General features: G+C 40.2%; 1 protein-coding gene across 4 annotated transcripts in view; it reads left to right on the top strand.

Annotated features, from left to right (window-relative positions):
- Nucleotides 1–9911: 9911 nt before the first annotated feature.
- FOLH1 (folate hydrolase 1) overlaps nucleotides 9912–16581 on the top strand; it is a 68204-nt gene continuing 61534 nt past the window's right edge. Inside the window, exons 1-2 of one of the 4 annotated variants that reach the window (XR_014299134.1) lie at nucleotides 9912–10180; nucleotides 12148–12256. Coding sequence is in view for 3 of the 4 variants with exons in the window: in XM_082684395.1 (XP_082540521.1) it covers nucleotides 10063–10180; nucleotides 12148–12256 (227 nt within the window). In the remaining variant the exon portion in view is untranslated. The remainder of the gene's footprint in view (nucleotides 10181–12147; nucleotides 12257–16581) is intronic. The other 3 variants (XM_082684395.1, XM_082684394.1, XM_082684393.1) reach the window with 3 other exon arrangements.

Genomic DNA, 16581 nt, shown 5'->3' with positions numbered 1-16581 from the left:
GTAAATCAGAAGAGACCTAAGACTGGGGGCAGAAGAAAGGAGGAAAAAAATATATAGATATAGATATAGATATATACGGTTAGACTGGTGAATAGAACAAAGCCACACACTTGATTCTGGGTGTATTTTGGTCTGTTAGAAGAAACTGCCTCCCAACATTTTAAAGAAAGAAAAACTTACATACATACAAAAATAAGGGTAAATATGATAAAGGGATGGAGTATGACTGTAAAGATGAAAATTTTAAAAAGATACTATAAAAGAAATTGATAAGATAATCAGTTGGTTGAAAAAAGAAAAAAAGGAGAAAATGTGGTCAGGCTGGAGATTAGAACAATGCCATATGCTAGATTTAGGGTATATTTTCATTTGTTAGAAGAAATTGTATCCCTAAATTTTAAAGAAAGAAAAACTTATATGTATACAAAAAATAAGGTTAAATACAATGAAGGATAGAATATGACTATAACAATGAAGATTAAAAAATATTTTTAAAAGGTATTGGTCAGATAAAATAGTTTAAAAGGGTTAAAATAGGAAAGAGGAAAATTTTAAAAAACAGAATAAGAAAAAAATAGAATTTAAAAATTTAGCTTTGAAAGACTAAAGAATCATGAGGAAAAATGCCATGAATTCAATGTGCAGCATTCCCCTAGCTCTGGAGTTTTGCAGTTCTCATTGATTGGTGAACTTGGTCTTGGCTGGATGTTCTTGCCAGTCTTCTGGGGGTGGAGTCTGTTGCAGTGATTCTCCAATGTTTTTGCCTGAGAGGCAATAGCACCACCCTTTCCAGGAGCCAGGCTAAGCAATCTGCTTGGGTTTTTCTCAGTAGATTTTGTTCCCTGAACACTTTCTGTACAGCTTTGGAGGGAAAAATGAAGATGGCGGCCTCTCAGTCTCCGACCCAGAGGAGCCAAAAGCTCAGGCCCCACTCCTCAGCACACCATCAGGAAAAAAAGCAGTCAATCCCTCCCATCTCCCAGGTCTCTGGCTGCAATGCAAGCTCACCCAGCCTGTGACTGAGAGTTTCTATCTCTGGCACATGGCCCTTGTTTATGTCTCCAGACCCAGCAGATTCCTGCAGTGCAGTCCTGTGTCACTCTTCCCGGAAGAGGAAGGAGGAGGTATCCCCAGATCTGCCACCTGTGGGGTCCCTGCTCAAAGATCCGTGGTCTGACTGTGCCTTAGCTCACTGTTTAAGGTAACCTCAAGCTGAGAGCCCCCTCTTTGGCTCTGTCTCTGCATCCAGCTTCCTAGGTCTGATACTTGGGGGCTCTGCACACTCAGGCATCCCTGGTCTTTTTGTGTCCCTACAGGTCCTGAGACCACACTGTCCCCACAAGGAATCCACCCCCCCACTCAGCCTCTGGAGCAATGTCCCTCAGTGGAGCAGACTTCTAACAGTTCTGATTTTGTGCTCAACTGCTCTACCACTTACCAGCAGTCAGCCCTACCCCATAGTCTATCTTCCCATATATCTCCTTGGATTCACTTCTCCACACATCCTACCTTCCAGAAAGTGGTCACTTTTGTTCCTAGAATTGCTGATATTCTTGTCTTTGATCTCCTATTGAGTTATAAATGTTCAGAATGGTTTAATAGCTATCTAGCTGAATTCCTGAGACCAGACAAAGTTTAGGCCTCCTACTCCTCCACTATCTTGCCCCTCTGTCTCTTGAATTGATTTTTCTTAAGTAAACTCTTCAAATTTTAATCTGTCTCAGTTTATCTTTTAATAGTTTTGGTTTCATAAGAGGGAACAAAAGGAGGCCTCCCTCACCCCACAATGGCCCCCAGGAGCAAATGAGCAACCAGGTACCTGCTGAGCCCCTTAATTCTGCTTTCTGGCTGCCTCTGGAGGTGATGCGGGCTGGGAATGGGGAACTAGAGCTGAATGAGTGATGAAACTGGAGAGCTTAATTACTCAGGATTTTAAGCAGAGAAACCAATTCCAGTTTATACAAAAAAGAGACTGAGTAAGGGAACAAGGGTTCATTATAAATACAAAGGAATATTCCACAGAACCCAAGAGCAGGAATGACACTGGGTCTCTAGAAACACTGGAACCAAGATCTTAAAGTTCAGGAACTAGGGCATTTCTGATACTACCTCTGCTTTTCTCTGGACGCTTGCTTCCTTTCTACTTTCTAGTTAATCTTGCTTTCTTTCTCTTCTCTCTGTGTGGTAGGCAGAAGCTGACTGGCTGCCTATGTAACACAAAGCCACTTCAAACTCCAACTCAACACCTCAGCAAAAAAGACTTTCCTCTAAGCCAAATCAGGTGTGTTCTTCATTCAATTAACTGTGCCCACAGGCACAAGGTTTTTAAGGTTGATGTCCATTACAAGAATGGATTTGAGTAAGGTTTTGGAAAAATGTGCAGATCTTGATGAAGAATTTAATCTTGATCTTGCAGGGGGGAAGCAAGTAAAAACAAAGATTTTCAAACAAAAGATTGAAATGATGATATTTATTTTTTAGGAGACACTGGTTGTCGATAGTTGGGTATATGAGTAAAAGAGATAACAGGAATCAGCTCTACTTTGTCTATGATTGTGTCTGCTGCACCTGGCATAGGCACATCGAAGACACTAAATAAATATATCATAAGTGAATAAAGAATGACTTAATATTTCATCCTGAACAGCAATGGAGAGTGGTGCATTTACTCAGGGCAGACACAGAAGTCTACCAGGAGGTGGGAGTGGTGTCATGACAAGGTGTTATGGTTAAGTTCATGTCAACCTGACTGTGCTAAGGGGAAACCCAGATAGCTGATAAATACTATTTCTTAGTCTGTGAGGGTGTCTCTGGAAGAGATTAGTGTTTGATTCAATAGACTGAGTAAAAATGATCTTCCCTCACTAATGTGATTGGGACCCTAATTGAATAAAAAGATTTGAAAAAGGCAAATTCCTTTTCTTTCTTCTTGAATGGGGACATACATCTTTTCCTGCCTTCTGACTTCAGAGCAACTGAATCTTGGGTCTTCAGATTTAGGGACTTAACCCAACGCTCTCCCTCCACACCCAATACCCCTTCTTAGGATTTTGGACTTGGACTGAATTATACCACTGGCTTTCCTGGGTCTCTAGCTTGCAGACAGCAGATTAAGGGCTTCTCAGCCTCCACAACCAACTGAGCCAGTTCCTATAATAAATCTTCTCTTATATATATTCATGTGTATCCTATTGGTTCAGTTTCTTTGCTGAACTTTGACTAACACACCTGGGTAGTAAACCAACTTCTCTTTGGTCATGTGAAGTTTGAGTGGCCAAATAGACTTCTAGGCAAAAATCTCAATTTAGCAATTAGATATTTAATTCCTGGATCTCAAGGCTGTGATGTTTAAGCTGGCAATAAACATGAAAAAATGGAACATTCCATCAACATCAGTAATATTGAGTGACACTAGCTACTGTCACAAAGAAATCCGTTGAGTTAAAAAATATAGATGTTTATTTTTCACTTCTTTGAAGTCCAGTTAGACTTTCTTGATTACTGGTCGCTCCTCCAAGAAATGATTTAGGAATGAATGTTCTTTCCATCTTGAGGCAATACCATTCCATAGGCCTTGATTCCTCTCTTAAGATCGTGTGCATTCAGCCAAATGATTGATGTGAGGAGGGAGAGTGGACGATTGTATAGGAGGTTTTTAAGGGCCAGGCTTGGCCATGCAAGACATTATTTTCTCCTGTATTTCAAAAACCATTACACAGGAAAGTGGCCTACCCAGTTTTAAGGGATACTAAAACTTGTAATCTAGTTGTGTGCCTAGGAAACAGGGCAAAGTTTGGCAAACCTCTAGGCCAGTTTCTGCCAGAGTGCTTAGCACTTGGAGTTTGAAATCACCTAATAGATGCTATATTTCTTTTTTTTTTTTTTTAATATTTTATTTATTTATTTGACAGAGAGAGATCATGAGTAGACAGAGAGGCAGGCAGGGAGAGAGAAGAGGAAGCAGACTCTCTGGCAGAGAGAGAGGAGGAAGCAGGCTCCTTGATGAGCAGAGAGTTGGATGTGGGGCTCTATCTCAGGACCCTGAGATCATGACCTGAGCTGAAGGCAGAGGCTTTAACCCACTGAGCCACCCAGGTGCCCCTAATGGATGCTATAGAAAGAAAAGAACACAGGGCCAAAGGCAGACCTTAGAGACACTCCCACATTTAAGGGACAGGCTAAGGAGGACCTGGCAACGGAAACTAAGGATTGCCAGTATGTTTGAGAGTGTCGTCTAGTCTAGAAAAAAAAAAGTTAATTGGGGAACTAGTAATTAACTTTGCTAGACACTGTGACTTTTTTTTTTTTAATGTTCTTGAGGCCAGGTTTTATACAGAAAAAAAATATTCAGAGGTTCATTTTGATTTTTATAATCAGTATTTGGTTGAATTTTTATTATCAGTATTTGGTTTTATAATCAGTATTTGGTTGAAGTTAGGAATTTTTTAAAACCTCGTTCTTTCTCAGAGGCTTTAATTTCAGGGTATGTATCTCATTCTATTCATAAACCTAATAAATTTTAACAATACTATGCGACATTTTTTTCATTTTAGTCTTACTTTACACATCTGATTAAATACTGTTAAACATTTTAAATAGCATTTAGTCATTTAATGGATTCTATTAATTTTTAGACACTTCAATCATTTAACAAAATTTTTTAAGTACTTAAAAGTAATTTTTATAAGTCTAATAAATTTAATTTATAATTATGGAGAATCTTAATTTCTTTTACATATTCCAGTAAAACTGCATATAAATACACTGAGTAATTTCAACTTAAAACCCGGAATGTGAACTCAATTACTTGATTATACAACTTAAATTTAAAATTAAGTCTAATTGAATAGGCCAAATTCTCTCAAATATCACACATTACATTTTTGAAATACTAAATATGCCTAAATTTCATATAATTACCCATACATTTCTGTGTTTAAATAAAAATATTCTGGGGGTAAAAATAAGCTTTTCTCAAAGGAAACATTGGTGTCATCACAGTCTTCAAGGATTTGCGTAGCTATCTGAGATACTGAGCAGGGATACTCACATCTGTGCCTGTGATGCCCTATTGTCATCCCTGTATCAACCCACTAAATGGTCATGTGGATTTCAAAATCCATGTAGATTACATGCTTGGATCTGGATTTAACCTAATACTTCTTCTCATAAGACTCTGCAACCCAGTGGTTATACCACTAGACTTAATTTTCTTTGGTTCTTATGTTATTTAAAATAAGCAAACAAGCAAATCTGTAAGTCTGTTACTTGTGCTCTTGATGGAAACATACACTTTTGTCATGCTTTTCCTATTTGGTTGGAACGGATGCCGTTATGGGCCTAGATAACTCTAGAGAACAGCATCCCAAGCTTCAGCCATTCTGCTGACAGAGAAAGGGCGGGGTGGGAGGAGAGAGAGAGGGAGGGGAGATAGGCTGGGGCTGGATGGACAGAGAAAGAGAATTGACTACTACCTCGGTAATTTTGGGAAGACAGTGTTGGGGTCGATTCCACGTTAAAACATGTTAACCCCCTAGGGCCTGCCTGGGCCTACTTGGCCATAGTGACTCCATGTTGCGTAGGTAGACATTTTGTTGTCTAGAAAAGTTACTGCTCTCGGTTCCAGGTAACTGTTACCAAAATACAACACATAAAACAAGGTAACTGTTACTAAAACACACACCTAAAACAAGGCCATTTTGTTGTTTAATAAAGCCTCAACAGTTACTAGTGTTGGTTCCAGGTAACCGTTACTAAAAGACACAGGTAGGAGACATCCAATCAGCCAAAGTCACATATGCAGATGTCTGCGCTTGTGCCCTATAAAAACTAGCCAGTAAGACCAAGGGGCGTCGCTCTCTTGGGAGGCGGCCCTGGCCAGTCAGTCTGACTTCTAATGCTTGGCATAGAATAAAGCTTTACATAACTTACACTTTGTCTCAGCCTCATTTCCCTGGCCAGTCAGCCTAACTTCTAATGCTTGGCATAGAATAAGGCTTTGCGTAACTTTGTCTCAGTCTTGTTCCTTTGATAATGGACCCAACAACAGAACAATTGATCTATAATTGTGTATGTGAGTAATTGAGATAGACTTAAAATCAAGTATGGATGGATGATTTTAAAGCCATGACTTTGAGGAGATGTATTTGGCTTAGTTGTATGTGGGGATGTTTATATCTTTTCAATAATATTTGTTGTTGTTGTTTATTTTTTTATGAGGTGAATATCCTCAATGAATCTAAGATTCAACATGTTGGAAGCCAAATCTTTATGAATTTGTTGTTTGGGTTATAACATGAGCCTGTTGGCATCCTTTAGTTTTTAGAATTGCCATCTAGTTCGCTTTTTAAATAGTGGGGAAAACATTTAATATGAGATCTATCTTTTTACCAGATTATATATTTATTTATTTATTTTGCTTTTTGTTTTTATTTTATTTTTTATTTTTTAAATTTCAGTATAATTAACATACAGTGTTGTATCAGCTTCAGGTATGGAATATCCGATACAACAATTCTATACGTCACCCAGTGATGTTAATCTTAATCTCTTACTCTCCTTCACCTACTTCACTCATGCTCCCTACCTATCTCCCCTCTGGTAAGCACTAGTTTGTTCTCTATAATTAAGAGTCTGGAGTTGGGGGGGTGGGGTTCTTTTTTTCTTTGTTCATTTGCTTTGTTTCTTAAATTCCCCATATGACTGTCATCATACTGTATTTGTTTCTCTCTGACTTATTTCACTTAACATTATCCCCCGTAGATCCACCCAAGTTGTGGCAAATGGCAGATTCCATTATTTTTATGGCTGAGTAGTATTCCATTGTATATCTATACCACCTTTTCTTTATCCAATCATCTCCTGATAGACACTTGGGTTGCCTTCATATCTTGGCCCTCTTTTAACAGATTTCCAAATGCGTAAAACAGTATTGCCATCTATAAAGCACGATGTTATCTTTAGGTACAATGATGTGCACCATATATCTAGATCTTTTTCATCTTAGACAACTAAAATTTTATAGCCCTTGATTAGCAACTCCCTAGCAACCACTGTTCTATTCTTGGCTCCTTTGAATTTGATTGACTCTTTTAGGCGTATAAGTGGAAGCACGCAGTATTTACCCTTTTGTGACTGGCTATTTTACTTAGCAGAAAGGCCTCAAGGTTCATTGATACTGTTTCTTGTTGCAGGATTTCTTTCTTTTTCAAGGATGAACAATATCCCACTGTATGTATATACCACATTTTTTCAAACCTATTCATTGATTGGTGGACATTTAAGTTGTTTCCACATCCTGGCTGTTGTGTATAATAGGGCTGCAATAAACATGGCAGTGTTAATATCTCATTGAGATCCTGCTTTCGATTCTTCTGGATGAATACCCAGAACTGGAATTGCTGGTAGTTCTTAAAGTTTTGAGGAAACTCCATACTGTTTTTCATAGTGGCTGTACCGTTCTGCATTCCACTTACAGTATACAAAAATTTCAATTGTTTAAAACAAAACAAAACAAAACAAAAACAGAGATTCTAGCTTTCAGTTTCTAGTTAGATATAAACAATGTAGTATTCTTCCATTCCATGTTCCTCTCATTTCCTAATAAAATTGCATTTTTTTTTAAGATTTTATTTATTTATGAGAGAGAGCGAGAGCGAGCACAGGCAGACAGAGTGGAAGGCAGAGTCAGAGGGAGAAGCAGGCTCCCCGCGGAGCAAGGAGCCCGATGTGGGACTCGATCCCAGGACGCTGGGATTATGACCTGAGCCGAAGGCAGCTGCTTAACCAACTGAGCCACCCAGGCGTCCCAATAAAATTGCATTTTAATTGAATCTCCAGTTTCCTCTTCCCCATATATTTTTTTTAAGATTTTATTTGTTTATTTGAGGGAGAGAAAGACAACAAGGGGGAGGGAGGGGTCAAGGGAGAGGGAGAAGCAGACTCCCTGCTGAGCCGGGAGACCAATGAGGGAACGCAGGGTGGGGTCCCAGGACCCCTGAGATCATGACCTGAGCGGAAGGCAGATGTTTAACAGACTGAGCCACCCAGTCACCCCATCTTATCCCCCATATTCTGCCAAGAGCTTTGAAGAAGATCTTTCTTCTGCCACATGCTAACTCAATTCCCTTCAGTTTTGGTTTTAATATATTTTTCTCCGAATTCCCATTTACAGACATTCAAAACTGTGACCTTTAGTGGTGCCCGGGTGGCTCAGTTGGTTTTGTCTGACTCTTTATTTTTACTCAGATCATGATCTCATGGGTCATGAGATCCAGTCCCTTGTTAGGCTCTGTGCTCCGCCAGAGTCAGCTTGAGAATTCTCTCCTCTCCCTCTGTCTCCCCACCCCCTGCCCTCCTCACACACACTCTCTCTCTGGAATAATTAAATCTTAAAATAAACAACAACGACAACAACTGCAACCTTTGCCAATATTTATGCCCAATCAGCTTCTGGCTGAATTCTTACTTTTATATTCCAAACAAATCTCATTAAGTTTTCATTTTGCTCTGTGAAAATCACAGTCACCTTGCTTCATATCACACTGAAATCACTAAGGTTCTCTGATTATTCTGCTGTGTGTGGAATATGTCCCCTTCGTCTGTCTGGAGAACACCTTCTCATATTTCAAGTTCTTTAAGGGCCACTTCTTTTTAAATGTTTATTCCTGACAAAATTTGTGGTGCTACTTTTCAAAACAGCTTTTAGCTTTAATTTTTGTTTGTTTTTAGCTTTTAGCTTTAATTCAATATATTAATTTTTTTTTTTAGATTTTATTTATTTATTTGACAGAGAGAGATCACAAGTAGACAGAGAGGCAGGCAGAGAGAGAGAGGGAAGCAGCCTCCCTGCGGAGCAGAGAGCCCGATGCGGGACTCGATCCCAGGACCCTGAGATCATGACCTGAGCCGAAGGCAGTGGTTTAATCCACTCAGCCACCCAGGCGCCCCTCAATATATTAAATTCTTATATGAATCAGCTACAAGTAGAAATTTTTGGTATGCTTAGAATAAAAATTGCATTCACATCTATCCTCAAAAATATAAAGCTACTAAAAACAATTAAGGAAATGATTTATATATTGATATGAAAATCTTCATTATTGAGTCAAAGAAATAAATTTTAAAATTACAGGCATATATATATTTAAAAATTCTTACAAAACTAAAAGAAAAAAGCAGAATACTCAATAGAAAATAGCTTCTTACTTTTGAAGAAAAACCACATTTGTCACATTTAAGCAAAATGCAATATTTTTCTGTTAATTTTTATTACTAAGTGAAACTTGCTTATTTTAAGATAGATATATATATAGGGGCGCCTGGGTGGCTCAGTGGGTTAAGCCGCTGCCTTCGGCTCAGGTCATGATCTCAGGGTCCTGGGATCGAGTCCCGCATCGGGCTCTCTGCTCGTCGGGGAGCCTGCTTCCTCCTCTCTCTCTGCCTGCCTCTCTGCCTACTTGTGATCTCTCTCTGTCAAATAAATAAATAAAATCTTAAAAAAAAAAGATATATATATATATATATATATATATATATATATATATATATCTTTATATATACATATAAAGTAAGAAGTTCAAGAAAATCCTCTACGCCCCTCTCCCAGCCTTCACCATATCACCCTCCGCAGGTAAATACTCTAAACATTTCGGTACTAATCCTACCCAGACATTTTTCTACGCACACACACAAAGTACTTCAAGAAACTCAAAGTAAGATCATGCTATGCCTTTTTTTTTTTTTTTTTTTAAAGAAAGGTTTTAATTTGCTGTACACAGACACCCAGAAAAGTACAGAAGTCACCCTCGGACAGCTTCAGGATGCTGAATGACCCTTGTTGGCACTTTTGAGAACCCCCGAAGCTGATTGGTTCGGAGTGAGCTAGAACTACTTTGGGGCGGAGAAACTCGAGTCCCGGGAAGGAAGCGCCTTCCAGCCCTCAGTAGCGGATAAGCGCGGCGAGGGTGGGAGGACGCCTGGGTCCCGCCGCCACGCTGCAGAGGGGCCGCAGCAGAGGCGCAGGGCCCGGGGCGGGGGGTGCGGGGCGCGGGGCGCGCCGAGATGTGGAATCCCCTGCACGAAGCCGACTCGACCTTTGTCGCTTGGCGCCGCCCGCGCTGGCTGTGCGTCGGGGCGCTGGTGCTGGCCGCCGGCCTCCTGATCGTCGGCTTCCTCTTCGGTAGGGGCGCGCTGGACTCGCGCACGCCGGCGCCTACCCCGCGGGCCCGCGGTTCCCGGGACTCAGGGGCCGCTGTCGAGTGCGGTCCTGTAGCGTGTTTCGCCCGGGGACCGTGGTTTGGTTTGCGGGAAGTGGGGACCGGGCCCCCACGGATTAGTTGGGGGGGGGGTGGTCACTGGAGACGGGGCACAGTGAGGTTCAGGACAGGCTATGGTTACCCGGGGTAAGGAGTGGAACGCAGAGACCCTGAAACTGGACTTCATTCAGCTGGTGCCACCCCCTCGAGCTCTTTGAGAAACTGGTGCGCGTTAGGACGAGTGGGGGAGTTGAACCAGGCCGCCCAGGGAGCTTTGCCGGAAAGGACTCTCACCTGTTTGGGGTCTAAGGTCGTCGGATACCTGGGCTGCTTCATGTATGCAGTGGTTATACATAGGGCATTGTTGCACGGAGGCGCTATTCTCTCCTCATTCTTTCGTCCTTGGCAGTCAGATAATTAGAGGAACGTTTGGAAACGGGCTATGATTTTTCAGCGCCCCGAACAGATCTTTACCGGTAGGTCTTTTGCGTTGCTCTGTGCACTGATTCGCACGCTTAACCCGACTTCGTAAAGAACCAAGGACAACGCAGAAAAGCTCAGACTCTTAGATTTTAATTTTGCCTCAGCTACTTCTCTGTGGCTCTGAACAATTTACTGAGTCTCTCCTGGCCTCAGTTTTCAAATTTTTAAGATGAGGAAATCTCTGTAATTTATTCGGAATGGTAAATGAAACAGCACTTAAAGCTCCCAGCTCGGTGTTGGGGTGTCGTCACTCTATTCCTTCTCGATGAGGGGATGTGTCTAGTTGGACGCTAGCCCACAGGACCAGTAGTTCATCCCTGTCCGGAATTCACTGCCCAGTGGATGACACAGAACAAGTTCTTTATTAATTGTTAACTTTATCCTAGGATTCTCTGCTTTCCTCTCCCCCACAAGCCTCCAACCTCTTCATTTTGCTCATTTTTCAGCTCTGGGTTAAAGCATTTCATTCTCAGCGTGCCTTTCCCTGATCCTATCGAATCCAAGTCCTTTTGTTTTATGTAGGGGTAGAACTGTGTTTCCATTTGCTGCCACCCCTTTGTTTCAGTATGCAAGTGTTTGTGTGTGTGTGTGTGTGTGTGTATGCATGTGTATGATTAATAACTGGAAAGTTCCACGAAAGCTGGATGGGTGATTTTGATAACTATTTTATGCCCAGATTGTGTCATTTTTCTAAATGAAGCCTATAAATATGCCTCATTTCCCCCGGATTAAAAGCCAGCTACCAGAGCTAACCAACCGCTCTCCATGATCTGGCTACCTGTTCTCTCTGGCCTCTGTGTGCGCTGGGCATCGTGCAGAGCCATTGGGTAGATTGTAGTTTTCTTTTAGCTTTCTGAAGTTCAAAGTCTCAAGCTGCTTCAACTGGAAACACAGAATCTCAATACATTTTGCTTTAGTTTCTGAAACAGAACAATAATTTATGTGCTTGAAATAGATTCATCATTAATTCATTATCAGCACTTACTAAATGCTCATTATGACTCACCAGAGTGCTGAGCAGTCACTTGGGATAGAAGCTTTCAGGAGAAGATAGGTAGATCTCCTTTTTGCCGTAACCTTTAAGAGATCTTGTTTATCCCCATTAGTTGAAACGTATTTAATTTAGTCATCTAAGAAAACATTTTTGTTTTTTTTAGAATCACAGCAATACCTGTTGTTGAAATTGAATTTAAAAATATGTTGTGACTGATCTGTATTTGAAAAGTGTTTCCATGATTCCTTTTTTCCCCCAGTGGAAGAGCAAGAGAAATTAAATGTAAGAGAATCTCAGTTACTGCTGGAGGTCATTGATACTTTGTGTTTCATGCATGACAAATATAATAATAAGGGAAAATAGGTCCTGTTTGTGAGCTCATGTCTCATTCCTATCTTTGTATATATTTTACAGGTCGGTTTATAAGGTCCTCTAATGAACCTACTAACATTGTCCCACAGCGTAATGTGAAGAAGGCGTTTTTGGATGAATTGAAAGCTGAGAACATCAAGAGGTTCTTATAGTAAGCATATACTTAATAGGTTATATGGGTAATTTGTTATTCTGTTCAGAAAATTTTTCAATATTTCACATACAGGAACTGACTTTTTAAAAAAGTTTTATTTGTTGAAAACCTTGTTTCGTATTTCATCTAGACAGGATTAGCTAAACTGTATCACTAGAGAAAATTTTGGGCAGGAGTCATTAAACTGTCTATAAAGGACCAGCCCTTGTAGGCCTGCCGATCTCTATCACAACTACTCCGCTCTTGCTATAGCACAGAAGAGACTAGAGAAAATACGTAAACCTACGAGAGTGGCAGTTGCAATAATTTTAACTATTTATGGGCACTGAAATTTGAATGTCGTATGTGTCACGGAATATTCTTCTCTTTTTTAAGCTATTTAAAATGTAGTAACCATTTTCAGCTTGTAGACCATAAAAAAACAAGGAAGTGGGCTGGACCCAGTCAGAGGAACAGAATTTGCTGACTCTTGTTTTAGAAGAAATTCTGTTTTAGTCAAAAGAATAAACTTGGCCTTTGGACTCAGATATACTTGAACTTAAATTCCGTCTTTGCCCATTGACAGTAAAGTCACTTGGAGTGAATACTTAACCTTCCTAAGCTCTCATTTCCACCTCTAAAAAGTGATGACCATGATATTTTTGTGACGAAGATGAATTAGAGAGTGTATACGTAACATGGTTTGAAAACTAGCTCCCTCTTTCCGAAATAGCTGTCTGTAGTGTAGAGCAGAAGATGTAAATGAGTAAATTTTAAAGAGTATTTGCAAATCAACTAAAAATAAAACACTTGTGTGGAATGACTGTATATAACTGATTAGAATACTTAGCCTTTTCAAAGTAAAATACTTGGAGTTCCTGATAGTGATTGAAGGATTCCTTAGTGAATACAAGTTACAATTTTATATAAAAGACAGTTTATATACACACACATATATATGCACAAAAAATGCATAGATGTGCACATACATGATCATATAAACACAGATGTCTGTTTTATGTTTTAGTTTTTTTTTAATTTTTTTTATTTTCTTTATCTGTTTGAGAGAGAAAACACAAGCAGGGTGAACAGTAGAGGGAGAGGGAGAAGCGGGCTTCCCAGTAAGCAGAGATCTGGATGTAGGCCCCCCTCCCAGGACCCTAGGATCATGACCTGAGCTGAAGGCAGATACTTAATGGAGCTACCCAAGTGTTTCCTATTACAATAGAATTAAAACTCTGAATAAAAATGTGCTAGGGCAACTTCCAGGTCTTTGGAAGGGCCATTTCAGCTGAGAGACCCAGAAGCTTAAATTTTGTGGAAACCCCTCCTCTGCCTCTTGGAGTTATTTCGCTATAGTTATGCTTAATAGATAAAATAAAAGTGGAGTTCTGACAAGATACAATGTTCACTTCTAGACAGAGCTACTATACCCTGCTTCCTTTCCTAATCAGGGAAATGGACTGACCGGCAAAGAAGAAACATGAATGCTTTCACTTATCTTTCTAGACCCTGAGTAAAATGAAAGCAGTTAGTTTCTTGCTTATTCTCCATGCCCCCAACCAAACTCCTCTGTTTAGAGCTCAAGCATTTTTACCACTAGCACAAAAGAAAGAAATTATGAGAACCCAGTTCATACCTCCAAGTGAAGTAGGAAAGACAATGTTAGGGTTCGAACCTGACAGCCAGGAAAGAATTCTTGAGATGTCTTTGGTGCAAAAAGGTGATTTTATTAAAGCACAGGGACAAGACCTGTGGGTAGAAAGAGCTGCACCAGGGTCATGAGAAGTGGCACATTATACACTTTCGAGTTGGGAGAGGATTAGGGATAGTATAAGTCTCAAAGGAATTGGGAAGCAAGGTTTCCAGGAAACCTTGAGGAGGCTAGCTGGTGTTGGGAAATGTCATTTATTACCATCTAATAAAACCTTAGTCACGAGACCCTTCAGATGTATATCAGTGAGTCATATGCTTGGAGGATGATTGCCAACATGTATCTTGGGGTAGTTAGAGAGAAAGGAAGTTTCCAAAGGAATTTTTACACATTAAAGAAGACTTATAGGGGCGCCTGGGTGGCTCAGTGGGTTAAAGCCTCTGCTTTCGGCTCAGGTCATGATCTCAGGGTCCTGGGATCGAGCCCCGCATCGGGCTCTCTGCTCCGCGGGAAGCCTGCTTCCTCCTCTCTCTGCCTGCCTCTCTGCTTACCTGTGATTTCTCTCTGTCAAATGAATAAATAAAATCTTTAAAAAAAAAAAAAAAAAAAAAAAAAAAAAAAAAAGAAGACTTACAGGATACTGACTGGGGGCAGGAGGGTGGTTCAGGCTAGGAGTGCCTTTTTCCCTTAGCAAAATACTAACACTGAGGCAGCTGAGTCCCTAGAGGAATGTCACTCCACCTGTTTCAAGGAATTATCAGTGGGCTCTAGGTAGTAAGGAAATTTTAATAATTTTTCTTCTGCTTTTGTTTCCCACATGACAAGGACCACAGAATTACCGGAAACTTCCTGGACTCTCCAGATTTCCCATTTGCCACTCAACCATCAGAGAGCTTTCAATCTAATTCTACCAATAGGCCAGGGGTTGGTACAGTCTCAGATCTGCCATCTTATCCTCCTTTGCTCTGTAAAGATCCTCTCTACTTCCCAGTTGTCTGCCTCTTCATTGTGGCGGGATGGATCCCAGCCTCCCTCAGATACAGGGTTGTCCTGTTTCTCTTCTGTTTTGAAAACACCTGGTTGAATTCTCAGCCCTGTTCACTACTTTGCACCTCTTTAGGGAAATTTTCCTTCCCTTCTACCAGGTTCCTAAAAATAAGATTATTTTGGAAAACTGTTTTAGACCTCTGGGCTCAGAATTTCTGTTACACGCCTTTGAGTGCTTTTACTAGCTGCCTTCCAGACATCTAGGTCCTGCAAGCCCTTTCCATCATTTGTAAACCAGGCACAGTGTATTAAAACAGGAGTACTAACAGGTCTCTTTATTAATTGAGATATTGTAATGATACATGGCACTTTTCTAGCCAGACAGAGCCCATTTTTAAATACAAGTTGTTGGCTATTTGGGATGATCTGTAAATTATTATTTTTTAAGAAAACTTGATATTTTAGTAGAATCGACAAATTACTTGCAACACACTTCATAATTGATTAAAACAAGAAAAATTATAAGGTGCAGTTTAAGTTACCTAATGGAGCTACAGAGCTTTGGAAAGTAGTGAGGTGGCAATATTTTCCGTGGGTATAGATGAGAAACTGAAGATTTAGCCAGGATTACAGAGGTTAGTTGCAAAACCTCTACTATACCATTTATAGGATTGTATGAGTTTATTTATCATTGGAAATGAATTTTTCTCCTCTTCTTCATTAGGATCAGCTTTGCTCCAAATGTATGGGTTCCAGCCCTGATTGTAGCACCGTGTTGTATCCTCATTGGTAATTACAAAAGTGTTACGAGGAATTTCACTCATAGCGGCCGGGTCTGATAATCAATTTCTCCCTCCCTCCCTCACTGCCTTTCTTCCTTCCTTTCTTTTTTGGTGGTAGGGAGAACAGTTTCAAGAGTCCCTATTGGCAACTGTTCTTTTTTCTTCTTCCTGTTTTTTTTTTTTTTTTTTTTTTTTTTTTAAGTAAACTCTACCCCTAACGTAGGGCTCAAACTCACAACCCCGAGATGAAGAGGCACATGCTCTACCAAACTGAGCCAGCCAGGTGCCCTATTTCTTACATGTAGGGACAGTGATCACTCTGACTTGAAGAAATACGCATAATCTGCATCTACTTGAGTTATGTTACAGTTTGTGATCTGTATAATATAGAAAAAAATTAACTTGTTGGCTCTTTTTCTGTTATCTCTGCAGGTATACATTGAAAAGATACAAAGACAGCTCAGCTGCCTCTTAGAATTGGGTTACTTTTGTCACTACCTTTTGTGAATACACATTCGAAATTTTGTGTCTGTTGTAAGGGAGCAAGAATGTCTTGTTCCTTCAAGGTCCTACGAGAAGGACTAAATTGGCACAAGAGAGATTCACAGGAGAAAATCAGATTTAATAGTGTATCTGTGGGGAATCCATATAGACATGGGAATCCCAAAGACAGGCAAAATCAGGTATATTAAAGGAATGCACTTTGTAATAAAAAAATCAGATGTTTGGTAATTAGATATTTGCCCTGCCATATAGATGGATCACTCAGATAAACTTGATCTCTGCTAATAATCCTTATTTTGAGAAAGATCACCAATTAGTCTTCCGTGTTGTTAAAGGAGTATCAAAAGTTTCTTTTGAGACTATAAGGGTTTTGATGACCTTCAGCTCAGAAGAATGTTCATGCCAAAGTGGCCCAT

Source organism: Mustela nivalis (genome assembly GCF_964662115.1).
Source record: "Mustela nivalis genome assembly, chromosome: 9".
Taxonomy (NCBI): domain Eukaryota; kingdom Metazoa; phylum Chordata; class Mammalia; order Carnivora; family Mustelidae; genus Mustela; species Mustela nivalis.
Note: the sequence above shows the minus strand (reverse complement) of the source record. Positions and strands in the feature narration are given on the sequence as shown.